The 14,692-nt window shown below is 38.0% G+C and overlaps 1 gene segment (V, D, J or C); it reads right to left on the bottom strand.

Moving 5' to 3' along the window:
* Positions 1-13,348: 13,348 nt before the first annotated feature.
* On the bottom strand, positions 13,349-13,929 carry LOC101412129 (immunoglobulin kappa variable 1-39-like). The segment is given in 2 exon segments: positions 13,349-13,671; positions 13,855-13,929. Coding segments are annotated over 2 exon segments (372 nt in total).
* Between the last annotated feature and the right edge of the window lie 763 nt (positions 13,930-14,692).

Raw genomic sequence — 14,692 nt, 5'->3', positions numbered from 1 at the left:
TTAGAATGGTTGTGTCCACTCCACATCTATATCAAGAGGGGGCTTAGATTCCACATGGATGCTGGATGAAATTTTCCTGCTTTCAGTTGAAGGCACTCTTGGCTCCCTGGTGTGGTGGCTGACCATCTTCACCTCCATGTTAGCTGAGTGGGGTAAGTCCAAAAAACCAGAGTGTAGGAGTTATAAGTCTGTTGAGGCTCTGGGCCTGGGTATCACATGGTCAGTCCAGAGATTCAGGTCCCCTGGGTATATGTTAAACCCCAGCATCACCTACAGTTCCAGTAAAAGTAACAGGAGAGACTTGCAGAGAAAGATCACATCTGAGTCCAGCTCCATCACACAGAAACACAAACTCCAAAATAGGGCCAACCTACCTGGCACTGACCATAGAATCTGTGGGTCTCTGTAGCCCTCAGAAGAACCAACACCTGGGGTTGTATCTACTCTGTCTCTGGGACTCTGCTCAGGTGTGTATAAGGGCAACACCTCTGATAAATTTATGACTCTTTTTGGAGACTCATAGCCATATAAACCCATTTGTCCTTTCCATTTCCTCCTTTTATTCAGGTCAAAAAGCAATTTTAACTCCTGGTATTATATGTAGACTGAGATATTCTGCTGGCTCAAGTTGACCCTTTTATTCGAGGTCATTTTCTAGTTACATCATCAGCTGGTACTTGGTAGTAATCCCTCAGCACCAGGGAGGCTCATCCCCGGGAGTCATGTCCCATGCTGGGGGGAAGGCAACACATTTACATGCTGAGTTTGGCTTGGAGACTAGCCATATTTGAGCAACATGGACGCTCTCAGGAGGTAACTCTTAGGCACCCTGCAGCTCTAGGCCTTGTTCTTATTTCAGGTGCACAGGCTCACAATCATAGTCATTAGTACCAAGGGCTCATTGTTGGACCTTCCTTCTTTTTTGGTGTATGCCGTTGCACGTGGGGGATTGTTGCTGTTCCTTTAGGGACTGTGATAGAGTTCCCCTGGCTAGGAACCCAGCACTCCCTCAGTTGTTGTTCTTAATTGTAACCACTAAGAAAATATCCAAACATTTATATGTACCCTTGATATATGCCCTTGAGAAATCCCTGCCAACCATGTATCCCCTGTCAATAACATCCCACACCAGTATTCCTCCCCTGCCATTGTTCAACCTCCCTGTGATTGAAAACTTCTTCAAAAGTGAGGCCCAATATATTGCCAGGTTCCATTAATAGTAAAATGGAATATAGTGATAAGTTTAAAGGTTAGATATAGAATACATATTAATTTAGAAAAATTAAGGTAAAAATAAATTGGGGTATCAAAAAATTTAAAAATGCAAAAGTTTTGTTTTTGATGTTTTGCCTTCCATCATTGCAATGTCTTACCCTGTATGCAAATTGGCAAGACAACTATTTCCGTCTTTTCCTCAGTGTCTACGTCCTTACTTTTTCTTTTTTTTTCCTAATTATTAAGCTTATCTTCATAAAAGTTTTATATCACAGTAACTCACATATACAATATAAAGTACTCCCACATATCCAACGTAAAAAATTTCCCTTCGACAGCCATAATCTTTTTACATATTCATATTCTATTTACTGAAACTGATGTACAGATATTGAGACAATAGCTTTCAAACAAGGTAACATTTGGGTTTACATTGTGGTTTATATTTTAGACTATATGATTTTCTAAATTTTTAACTATCTTACGTTTTACATTATGATTTACATTTTAGCCTATCAGTCTGTATATATTTTTGGTGTAATTTAACATGTCTTATCTCTATCCTTGCATAATCTCATGGGACACTTCTATTGCCCACACAGTTACATTGGTTCCATCTATTCAATACCTCTTTCACCCTCCCCTTAGGGCCCACAGTGACAGTCAATCTTCATTGCTTGAAGGACCAAGTTCAGAGATACTTGCAACAGTGTTGAAAGCTTGACATGCTCAACTGCCTTAATGTACTGGGAGACACCATTTCACTCGAGAGATACAATTCCCTCTATTTGAGAACATCAGTCCTCCCCAGGATGTCAGTATAACTTCACCCTCATTTTATGGGTCTCTATCGAATGATATAACCCACTATGGCAAAATGAGTATTCACATACTCCCTAGGAGCCTGTCCTGCATCAGATTAACCCCTTTAAACATCTTAAACAGGTAACCTTTCTTATTATATTTTTGAAAAAGTTTTCTCAGCATTACACTCTCGACCAAATACCTGACAATCTCCTACGTTTGTATGTTGCCCCACACTTCGCCAATTTCTTGGGCAATATTACCCATCCTCCCATCCCTAGCCCCACTCAAGCCCACAAAGTCCCACCCAAATGTAACCTTATTCCCCAATTTTATCTCTTCCTTGTACAAATACTTACCTCCAGCTTATCAAAGATTTTCCCCATGTAGCTGTCAGCTTACATCCTTCCTTTAACCCCCAATTTTCTTTAAGCCTATCATCCAGGCTCTAGTTCTCTGGTGGCAGCTTGGTTTACTTATTTCATATCATTAAGGTCGTGTAGTATTTGTCCTTTAATGCCTGGGTTGCTTCACTCAACATAAGGTTCTCAAGATTCATCATGTTATCACATGTGTTTGTAGTGTATTCATTCTTAAAGCTGAGTAGTATTCCATTGTATGTATATACCACATTTTATGTATCCATTCATTTGTTGATGGGCATTTGGGTTGATTCCAACTTTTTGCAATAGTGAACAATGCTGCTATGTACATACATTGGCTTGTGTCCTTGTTTTCAGTTTTATTGAGTATACACCCAGCAGTGGAATTGCTGGGTCATATGGCAAATCTATAGCTAGTTTTTGAGAAACCTCCAAACCGTCCTCCAGAATGGCTGGATCCTTCTGCATTCCCACCAGCAGTGGATGAGTGCTCCCATTCCTCCACAACTTCTCCAGCATTTGTAGTCTTCTGTTTTTTTCATAGCTTCCAATCTTATGGGAGTAAGATGGTATTTCATTGTAGTTTTGATTTGCATTTCTCTGACAGCTAGAGATTTGGAGCATTTTTTCACATGCTTTTTTGCCATTTGTATTTCTTCTTTGGAGAAGTGTCTGTTTAAATCTTTTTCCCATTTTTTAAATGGGTTGTTTGTCTTTTTTACTTTCGAGATACAGGAGTTCTTTATATATGCAGGTTATAAGTCTCCTATCAGATATATGGTTACCAAATATTGTCTCCCATTGTCTAGGCTCTCTTTTCACTTTCTTGACAAACTCCTTTGAGGTGCAGAAGGTTTTAATTTTGAAGAAGTCCCATTTATCTATTTGTTCTTTTGCTGCTCATGCTTTTGGTGTGAAGTTCATGAAACCATTTCCTATTACAAGTTCCCATAGATGCTTTCTTACACTGATTTCTAAAGTCTTTATGGTCTTGGCTCTTATATTTAGGTCTTTGATCCAACTTGAGTCGATTTTTTTATAAAGTGTGAGATGATAATCCTCTTTCATTCTTTAACATATGGATATCCATTTCTCCAGGCACCATTTGTTAAAGAGGCCCTTCTCTCCCAGTTGAGAGGATTTGGTGGCTTTATCGAATATTATATGACTATATATATGAGGATCTATATCAGAACTCTCAATTAGGTTCCATTGGTCTTTGTGTCTTTCCTTGTGCCAATATCATGCTGTTTTCATTACTCTACATTTGTAGTATGTTTTGAAGTTAGGTAGTGTGATTCTTCCAATTTCATTTTTCTTTTTCAATATGTCTTTGTCTATTCGGGGTCTCTTTCCTTTCCAAATAAATTTCATGGCTAGTTATTCTAGTTCATTAAAGAATGCTGTATTGCTTTTTATTGGGGTTGCATTGAATGTGTAGATCAGTTTTGGTAGGATATACACCTTAATAATATTTAGTCTTCCTATTCATGCATTAAATGGAATATTCCTACATTTATTTAGGTCTTCTTTGATTTCCTTGAACAATTTCACGTAGTTCTCTGTGTCTAAGTTTCTTACACCTTTAGTTAAATTTATTCCTAGGTATTTGATTTTTTTAATTTACTATTGTAAGTGGTATTTGTTTCTTGATTTCCTCCTGAGCTTGCTCATTATTGGTGTACAGAAATGCTACTGATTTTTGTGCATTGATCTTATAAACTGTGACTTTACTAAACTCATTTATGAGTTCTAGAAGCTTTGTTGTAGACCTCTCAGGGTTTTCTCAGGGTTTGTTGTAGAGCTCTCAGGATCATGTCATCTGCAAATAATAAAATTTTGACTTCTTCCTTTCCAATTTGAATGCCTTTTATATCTGGTTCTTGCCTCCATGATCAAGCAAGTACTTCTAAGACAATGTTAAATAGAAGAGGTGATAGTGGGCATCCTTGTCTTGTTCCTGATCTTAGAATGAAGAATTTTAGGATTTCTCCATTATAAATGACATTGGCTTTGCGTTTTTCATATATACTCCTTATCATGTTCAGAAAATTTCCTTATATTCCAATCTTTTGTAGTGTTTTTATCATGAAAGGGTGCTGTATTTTGCCAAATGCTTTTTCTGCATCTAAAGATATAATCATGTGGGTTTTTTTTTCCCTTCAGTCTGGTTATATGGTGTATTACATTGATTGATTTTGTTATGTTGAACCATCCTTGCATACCCGGAATGAATCCCACTTGGTCATGGTGTATAATTCATTTAATGTGTTGTTGAACACAGTTAGCAGGCATTTTGTTGAGGATTTTTACATCTAGGTTCATTAGAGAAATTGGTCTGTAATTTTCCTTTCTTGTGGTGTCTTTGTTTGGCTTTGGTACTAGGGTAATGTCAGCATCATAGAATGAGGTAGGTAATGTTCTTTCTGTTTTGACTTTTTGGAAGAGTTTCAGCAGGACTGGCATTATTTCTTTCCAGAATGTTTTGTAGAATTCACCTGTGAAGCCATCTGGCCCTGGACTCTTTTTAATTGGGAGGTTTTTAATGACAGATTTTATCTCTTTACTTGCGATTGGTTTGTTGAGATCATCAATTTCTTCTTTCATCAATATAGGCTGCTTATGTGTTTCTAGGAATTTGTCCATTTCCTCTGAATTATCATTTTTGTTGGAATATAGTTTTTCAAAGTATCCTCTTATGATAGTCCTTATTTCAGTGGGGTCAGTGGTGATATCTCCCTTCTCATTCATTATTTTGTATATTTGCATCTTCTCTCTTTTTTTCTTTGTTTTTTTTTTTAATTTTTTTATTTTTTATTGACTTTGTAATAATATTACATTAAGAATATATATGTGAGGTCCCATTCAACCCCACCCCCCCACCCCCCCTCACCCCACCCCCAACAACACTCGTTCCCATCGTCATGACACATCCATTGGATTTGGTAAGTACATCTTTGGGCACCTCTGCACCTCATATACATTGGTTCACATCATGGCCCATACTCTCCTCTATTCCATCAAGTGGGCCCTGTGAGGATTTACAGTGTCCGGTGATTACCTCTGAAGCACCATCCAGGGCAGCTCCATGTCTTTGTTATTCTAGCTAAGGGTTTGTCAATTTTATTGATCTTCTCAAAGAACCAGCTCTTGCTTTTGTTTATCTGTTCAAGTGCTTTTTAATTTTCTATTTCATTTAGTTCTGCTCTTATCTTTGTTAATTTTTTCTTTCTTCTTCCTGTGGGGTTACTTTGTTGTTTTTTTCTAATTCCTGCAAATGTGCAGTTAGTTCTTCAATTTTTGCTCTTTCTTCTTTTTTGATGTATAAATTATGGCTATAAATTTCCCTCTCAGTACTGCTTTCACTGCATCCCATAAGTTTAGGTATGTTGTGTTATCATTTTCATTAGTTTCAAGGTAGTTATTGATTTCTTTTGAGATTTCCTCTTTGACCCACTGTTTTTCTAAGAGTGTGCTGTTTAATTTCCATATCTTGGTGTGAAATCTGGGCCTCTGGCCCTTGTAGATTTCCAGCTTCAGTCCATTTTGGTCAGAGGTATTATTTTGTATGATTTCAATCTTTTGGAATTCATTGAGCCTTTCTTTGTGGCCTAGCATATGGTGTATCTTGGAGAATGTTCCTTGTGCACTTGAGAAAATTGTATATCCTGCTGTATTCGGGTGTAATGATCTGTATATGTCTATTAGATCCAGCTCCTCTAATATACTGTTCAAAGTTTTTGTTTCTTTATTGATTCTGTTTTGAGATGTTCTGTCCAAAGTTGATAGGGGTGTATTAAATTCTCCCACTAAAATTAAGAGGCATCTATTCTTTCACTTAGTTTTTCCAGTGTTTGCCTCATGCATTTGGAGGTGCCCTTGTTAGGAGCATAAATATTTATGATTGCTCATTCTTCTTGAAAGATTATCCTTTTCACTATTAAGTAGTGTCCTTCTTTGTCTCTCACAATTGTTTCACATTTAAAGTCTATTTTGTCTGATATTAATATAGCTACTCCTGCCTTTTTTTTTTTTTTTTTTGGTTATTGTTTGCTTGTAAAATTGTTTTCAGCCATTCACTTTCAAGCTCCATGAATCCCTGGGTCTAAGATGTGTGGTTCTTATAGATAGCATATAGATGGGTCATATTTCCTTCCAGTCTGAATCTTTTAACAGGTGTATTTAATCCATTGACCTTCAGTGTTATTACTTTCAAGGAATTATTTATGTTAGCCATATTTTCTTTGGACTTGTGTTTGTCATATTTTGTTTGTTTTTTCCCTTCACTTTTTGTCTTTTTTGTTGCTCTTACACTCTCCTCCAGCTCTGCCTCTCCTGTTTTTTTCTTTCTTCCTGCAGAACTCCCTTTAGTATTTCTTGAAGGGCAGAGTTCTTGTTAGCATACTCTCTTAATTTCTGTTTATCTGTGAATATTTTGAAATCTCCATCATTTTTGAATGCTAGTTTAGCTGGGTAGAGTATTCTTGGTTGGAAAGTTTTTTCTTTTAGTACCTTTACTATATCATACCGCTACCTTCTTGCCTTCATGGTTTCAGATGAACAATCAGACTTAATCTTATGTAGCCTCCCTTGTATGTGATGGTTCTCTTTTCTCTTGCTGCTTTTAGAATTTTCTCTTTGTCTTGAGCATTGGATAATTTGACAAGTATATGTCTTGGGCTAGGCCTGTTGGGATTTATGGTTTTTAGGGTGTGTTGTGCTTCCTGGACATGTCCTTTGATCTCTCTCAGTAGATTTGGGAAGTGTTCAGCCATTATTTCCTCCAACACGCCTTCTGTCCCCTTTCCCTACTCTTCTCCTTCTGGGATGCCTATAATATGTATGTTTGTGCATTTTGCATTGTCATTCAGGTCCCTAAGTCCCAGCTAGATTTTTTCTTTCTTTTTATTGATCAGTTCTACTATCTGTTTGATTTCAGATGTACTGTCTTCCACATCGCTAATTCCCTCCTCTGCCTCTTCTAATCTGCTGCTATTTGCTGAGAGTGTATTTTTGATTTCTTGAACTGTGGTGTTCATCTTCATCATATCTGTTATCTTTTTGCTTATGTCTGCAATTTCCTCTCCAAGTCTTTTCTTCTAGCTTTAATCTCTTCCTTTACTTCATTAAGTTGGTCTCTAATATATGTTGTGAGATCTTTAATTAATTGTCTGATGTTCTGCTCCCCTTCCTGGTTTTTAGTTTGTTCCTCAGATTCAGCCATGTTTTCCTGATTATTGGTTTAGTTTGTAGTTTTTTGTTGCTGTGTGGTCATCATTTTATCTTGATGGATTTAATCATTTCCTTAGCTTCTTTGTCTAGTCTTAGGGATTAATTAGTTGTTGTTCATGCATAAATGTTATATCTTCTCTTTGTCACTTTGTTCTTCTTACTCTATGTTCTTGTTGCTGGCTAAGTTCACTTTGAAGGAAAATATTAGGGCCAGGGAAAGCAAAATGAGTAAGAAAAGAAATTGCATGAAGTAGTATTGGTAATAAATGTTAACAGGGCAACAATGTGAGATCTAGGAGAATGGATATTAGACTCATGTAAGTTGTGTAGAGTTATAGCAGTAAATAGAGTACCTAAAATGAGACAGTCAACTGAATATCAAGAGGTATAAGGTATGAATTAAAAGGCCAGTGTTTTCATGAGAGAGGGAAAGAGAAAAGAAAGACAATAATATCAAGAGTGGAAAAAAGAAAACAGAACAAAGGTGTTAGAAATTAAAAGTCAGACAATTTGGGAGACAAAGAAAGGAGGTGGAATGTAGGAGAAACAGTAGATGATGGGGGATAGAAAGATGTGGGGGACAGGGGATAGTGTAGGTGGCCAAAATCAATACACACAGAAAAGAGGAAATGGAAGATGAGGAAAGACAGCAATTGTGAATCACTCCCTGTGGCATTTATTATATAAAGAAAATAAAATTTAAAAAGAGAGAAAAGGAGAAAAAAGAAAAAAGAAAAAGGGGGGCAAAGAAAAGGGAGGGAAACAAGCTAGAAAAAGAAAAAGAGAAAAAAACTAAATAAAGGAAAAATGACCTTGGGGGATAAAATGGGAGAGAAGACTAGGAGACAATGCAATATTTGCAACCATGACAAAAGAAAAAAAACAAAACAAAAAGGAACCAACGTTTCAAGCTAGGAATTCTCTTTGCAGTTAAATAATACACTTAGGGATCTGACCTTCCACATTTATCCCTTCCTCACTTCTCTCTCTCCCAGGGCAGCAGGAAAGCTGTCTGAGAGGTCCAGTAGGAGATTCAAGCAGGTCCTTGTTGAGCCACCTCAACACAGGAGACTATGACTCTTTATTTTCAGCGTGAGAGTACCTACACCTCACCAGAAACCCCAAATATGCTATTGGAAGCTTGAATAGCACGTCCTACAGTCGTTCCCCCTTAGGTGTGTTAATTGATTTTCTGACTCTACCTTCTCCCAGACCAAGTTTCCTATCCTAGGATGTTTAGGTAAATTGGGCTTTCTCAGCAGATTCATCTCTCCTTTCTTCCCAGACTCTCCCCAAGTCAGCTGGTATACTCCTCCAAGCTCAAGGAGAGAGAGAGAAAAAAATAAAAACAACACAAAATGCTGAGGGCTAGGGTAATCAAGGACCTCAGATGGACCTCAGGGAGTGGTGAACTCGGGGATGGGAAGTCCATGATATTGCAGACTCAAGGTGTCTTGGTCTCTGGAGCGTGGGCCACCTGGGTTTTGCGGACATAGACCTGGGAACCATGCATCCAATTAACATGGGGCCTTGGAACACCACAACACAACAAAGCTTTTAGGGATCTCCATAGCCAGGCCTCCACCCCTAGGGGGAGGGGTTCCACCCACAACTTCTGACCTCCATGTCAGAAACCCAAAATTCCACCTCTCACAAGAATCTCTTCTGTCACTGTCTCACCAAATCGGCATCCAGACACCTTCCACCCTGCAAGCCCCCAAAACAGCCTGCTCAGGGTTTGGGAACACAAAGCTGTGAAAAACAAATCTTCTTCTGGAAGAAAATAAGGCTCACTTGATTGTGGAGAAGAAAACAATTGATTATTAATCTTGCAAGAAGGAGCACACTACCAGAAAACATGGCTGGCACCCTGAACGAAGAAAAATGACACAATTTATGCTCCTAAGCCTAGCATGCAATCCCCGCTTCTGTTTCTCCATAGATTGGATACTTCAGAGGTTGCATCCTACCCATGAAGATCTAACTTTCCACACAAAAGTTTTTAATTAACTGCTTCCCCCATCACATAACAACCATTTTAATTTTTACTTGCTCCCCTTTGCCAAATAAGGAATGGAATTTAATGCTGAATTGGTATTGACTTAACTCTTTCTTGGGCATCTTTTTGACTGCCTATTGGACTGACTTAAGCTGATTTCCTTTGTTCCTGCTTAACCCAGGAGTGGAAGATTGAGGCAGTATGCTGCCAGGTCACATTAATTAATTTTTTCTTCCTTTATGTGAAAACTAAACTAATCTTCATTTCTTACAGTCAGGAACATACATATCCCAAATTCTAGTTTTTGATAATGCTTTGTAGCAAATTTTTCTGAGACAAGAAGAGACATGCCATGAAAAAGTTCTTGTTGAATGAACAGACATATTAATAATTATTTCAGTGTATGAAATGGTTTTCAGTTTCAACTTATTTTATCCTAATGTGTTTTTTCAAAGCAAAATATACCTCTAATAGAAAACATTTTTAACCAAACATTTCAGATTTAAGTGAAAGTTCTGTGAGAGTTCTCCAGGATTTATGAAATTTCATACTCTTTATCTACACTGCCTCCCCACATTATTGCTTTGTACTCTCTTAAGTCACAAGATATTTTAGAGTGTTATATTATCATGAACACTGCCAGCTAAGCTAAAAGGGTGAATAAGAAGACAGAATTAAAGTAGTCTGTTGGAATTCCAAAATTCTACACACTGATGAAACTATGCATATTCAAACAGGCATTGAAGAAAAAAGTTTGATGCCTTAGTCTGCCAGACTGCTATGAAATATGTTACAGAAAGGAATGACTTGAACGATGGGAATGTATGGGCTCACAGGGTTAAAGTTAGGAGACATCCACTATTGAGATGTCCTGAAAGCATTTCTTTCTCCCAGTGTCTAAACTGGTGCTGACTGTAAGAGGAAGTTGAAGCTCCTTGACTTCTATCCCTGCCTTCCATTCAGGCAATGTCCTCTGCTTTCTCCTCTGGGTTCTGTTGACTTCCATCCTCTGGCTCCTGCCTTGCTTCTATCTCTATGACTGAATTTCTCATGCTTATAACAGAATCCACTACTCTGGACTAAGACCTTCTTTCATTCAGTTGGGCCACATCTTAACTAAAATAACATATTCAAGAGTTCCTATCTAACATGGGACACACCCACAGGATACTGACAATGATTAAGAATATATATATGATAGTGGTCACGGGGGGTTGCTGAAAGCAGGGAAAGGGAAGAGGAGGTGTGATATGGGGGTATTTGTGGCACTTGGAGTTGTCCTGAATGATTTTGCAGGGACAGATGACAGACATTATATATCCTGCCATAACCCACTGATTGTACTGGGAGAGAGTGTAAACTAAAATGTAAATGATAATCCATGCTGTTTGTCAGTGCTCCAATGTATTCATTAATTGTAATAAATGAACCACACTAATGAAAGAAGTTGTCAATATGTGATATGTGTGGGGAGCGGGGCAAATGGGAACCTCATATTTTTTCATGTAACATTTTGTGTGATCCATGTATCTTTTAAAAATAAATTAAAAATACACTTTAAATAAAGAATACATATGTCATTCAATCTACTCCAGATGAAGACAGAGGCCAGCTCTGCAGGCAGAGATATCACAGATGTGGGCTGAAAGACCAGAGACCTGGGAGGAGAAGCCAGAGCCAGAGGTCCAGAGGGCAGAGCCATGGGTCCAACGACAATCCATAGGCCAAAGAGATGATCCCAGACAATGAAACCTTACAGAACTTCAGGATTTCAAAAGTAATTGGGAGCAGGGCTTCCTTGCTCCATTCCATTCTGCATTTTGGAATTGGAATGTCTGAAACTTTTATACTATGCCTGCCCCACCATAGTAGTTTGGAATCAGTAAACTTGTTTCTCTTGTTATTGGTCCACAGATAGAAATTAATTTTTCCCTAGAACAGATCCTGCCCAGAATGTGATGCATACCAGATTTAGCTGAGTTAGATGATGACTTGGGACTTTTGAGCTGATGATGCTTAAATGAGGTTTAGGAAGTGAACTGATGTTGTAATTTGTTCAGGTGTTTAGGCATGTTAGGATGAAGAGAATTTGTTTTGCATGTCAATAAAGAAGTTTCTTTGGGGTTGAAGTGTACATACTATAGACTGAATAATAGCCTGAAAATAGTTGGTCTTAAACCCTTTTACCCAAGCCTGCTACTTATAGTTTGTTTGATTTAATTCAAGATGAAGAGATTATCCCAGGTTTTAAGTTTGGGGCATAAATGAAATTTCATGTATCCTTAAAAAAAAGGAGGCAGGATAATTCAACAGAAGTACAGGCAACTGCAATGTGAAAGCAGAGTACAGAGACATTTGGAGATGCTGGACTTGAAAGCTGGAGTGATGTAGTTTGAAAACAAGTGTATCTGGCAGCCATCATGATCTGATAGAATGTGGAATTTACTCTTCAAGAGACCATCCAGAGAGAATGTGGTCTCACAGACACCCTGGGTTCAGCCTTGTGATACAATATCAATCTTCTAGCTTCAAAAACTGTGAGAGAATTAAATTCTGTTACTGTAAGTCATCACGTTTCTTTTTAGTTTCTTAAAGCAGCCTCTGAAAGTTACTCATTTGGCCTCACAACAACCCTACAAAATATGTAAAATTATTATACCAATTTTCCATCTGAGAAATCTTTTCCACTGAGAGATTAAGTAATTTACTCAAGGACACAAGAGTAGAAAGTATCAGTGGTATAAACAAATGAATAAATTGGAAACAGAGAAGAGGGTCATGGGGAAATTTGCATATATTTAAAATTAGGAATAGAAAACTGAGGAATGGACTAAAATAGGAAAAGAATGGCAAAGAGATAATATTCTAGTTTTTCAAATTTTCTTTTATTATCAAAAGAAACAGTAGGAGGAAGCAAATGCATTGTGCTATGCTTATAAAATATACTCAGGAGACACTTTTTAGAAGGTCCTGCCAGAACCGAAGGCCGAGTACATAAAGAGGGATAGTGAAAGATACTTTCTGTCTGTAGAACATGTGAAAGTCAGAATGATATCTTTATATCAAATTTGGAGGAAAAGAGCAGGGAGCACAGGAAGCAAAGGAGAATGAGAAGAAGTCAAAATAGGAAAGCTTAAATTAAGAAGGCACAGGGAAGAGGTAGTTGACCCATCAGGGTGTTAAACTCTCTGTTCTGGGTTTTATCTCCTCTTTTGGAACCTGCAAATAACCATCAAAATAAGATAAAATTAGTCAGCCAGGTGGTAAAGGACATGTGGTCCACTCAACCCATGGCCCGGCTGATGGCCAGCTAACAGACATGAGAAGGAAATTAAAGAACATTGGGTCTGGATCAGCCAGTACTAAGAGGACCTGCCAGATAACTGTAAACCAAGAGTAAGTACAGGCAAATGAGTCCATCCTGCCCATGTTAACAGACTCCACAGTTAACCAAAAAACCCTCAAAAACATAAGGTTTTATGCTGTTGGGTTTTGGGCATGATATATTACCTGGAAGTAGCTAATAGATAAATTATCATTGTTCAATTTGCCATCCATTCTTATACCACATTCTCCTCCTCCTGCCTTGATTTATTTTCTATCACTTAAAATTACATATTAGAAATTTTAATTATACATATGCATGTCTTGTTTCTCTTCAACTATGATGACAGGAGTGATTTTTACAACTGACCTACATCACCGGGGAGGAGGTTTATGTTCGAGGTTGAACCACTGTGGGAGGTCTAGTATCCCACTGCTGACAGTAATACGTTCCCAGATCTTCATCCTGGACGCCGTTGATGGTGAGAGTGAAATCTGTTCCAGACCCGCTGCCGCTGAATCGTTCAGGGACCCCAGAGGGCCGGGTGGATGCCTTATAGATGAGCCGTTTAGGAGCCTGTCCTGGTTTCTGGTGGTACCAGTTTAAGTAGCTGCTAACACTCTGACTGGCCTTGCACTTGAGGGTGATGGTCTCTCCTGCAGATGCAGCCACAGAGCCTGGAGACTGGGTCAGCACGATGTCCCCACTGGCACCTGCAGTCAGAAAAGAAGATTGATCATACATTGAATCACAAGTACATAAAATATGTATCTAAATGTAGCTGTTCTTATTTTTCACATATAATCAGATCTGCCTTAGATGAAACAATTTGTTCACTCTGCCTGTTAGAACCATTCTCCAACTTTATGAAGACACTGCTCTTCTAAACCTCTCACCTGAGACCCAGAACATCAGGAGCACGAGCAGCTGGGCCTGTGACATCATCGTGCTCAACTGTCTGCTGCACTCAGTCCCCGACTCAAGGGAAACCTCATTAATAGAGCTCTGAGCAGGAAACAAAGTCCCCGAGGAGCCTATGCAAAGCATCGGAGAGGATAAAGGCAAACGTCCCTGTGCAGTGAGTTGTGAAGACAATAATGGAATGAGATCAAAATATCATGACCACATGAAATGCAATTGTACATCTGCAAAAAGCTCAGAAATGAACTTAAGATGCTAATATTCAATAAATTTCAAAGCACCAGCAATCAACTTGAAACCATAAGTTAATTTTAGTATTATTTTATTGTATCTGTGCATCTAAAATTTGATAACATAATTTTATTAATATTGTACCAGAACCTATGTGGGATATTCATATCTTTAGAAAGAATGAAAAAATAGTACAAAAATTATATGTCTATACCACTATTCCGAATTTTAAAAATATATTTGAATTTCTTCTTGGAATTTGAAAAGTCACCTACATATATCCAAAGCCAGACCTCTGTAGTGACCTCGATCCAAATACTGTATCTGAAAATGAGTCACCAGTTCTTTACAAGTCACCATCAGCCCTGCTCTTTAGGTCATCCGGTTTTTCAGATCACAATGGAAGTGATTAGCCACCCTAAGGTGTAAGATCTCCACCTAGTGGCAGTAGATAAAATAGCTTCATCACCCAGGGTCTGATACAGCAAGTTCCTCATTTATTCCTATCTCAAATCAATGATTTTTATAGAATTATGCAAATAACAATATCATGGAAAATTTTAGGCATAGAGTATTAATTTA

Source organism: Dasypus novemcinctus, chromosome 17 (genome assembly GCF_030445035.2).
Source record: "Dasypus novemcinctus isolate mDasNov1 chromosome 17, mDasNov1.1.hap2, whole genome shotgun sequence".
Lineage (NCBI taxonomy): Eukaryota > Metazoa > Chordata > Mammalia > Cingulata > Dasypodidae > Dasypus > Dasypus novemcinctus.
Note: the sequence above shows the minus strand (reverse complement) of the source record. Positions and strands in the feature narration are given on the sequence as shown.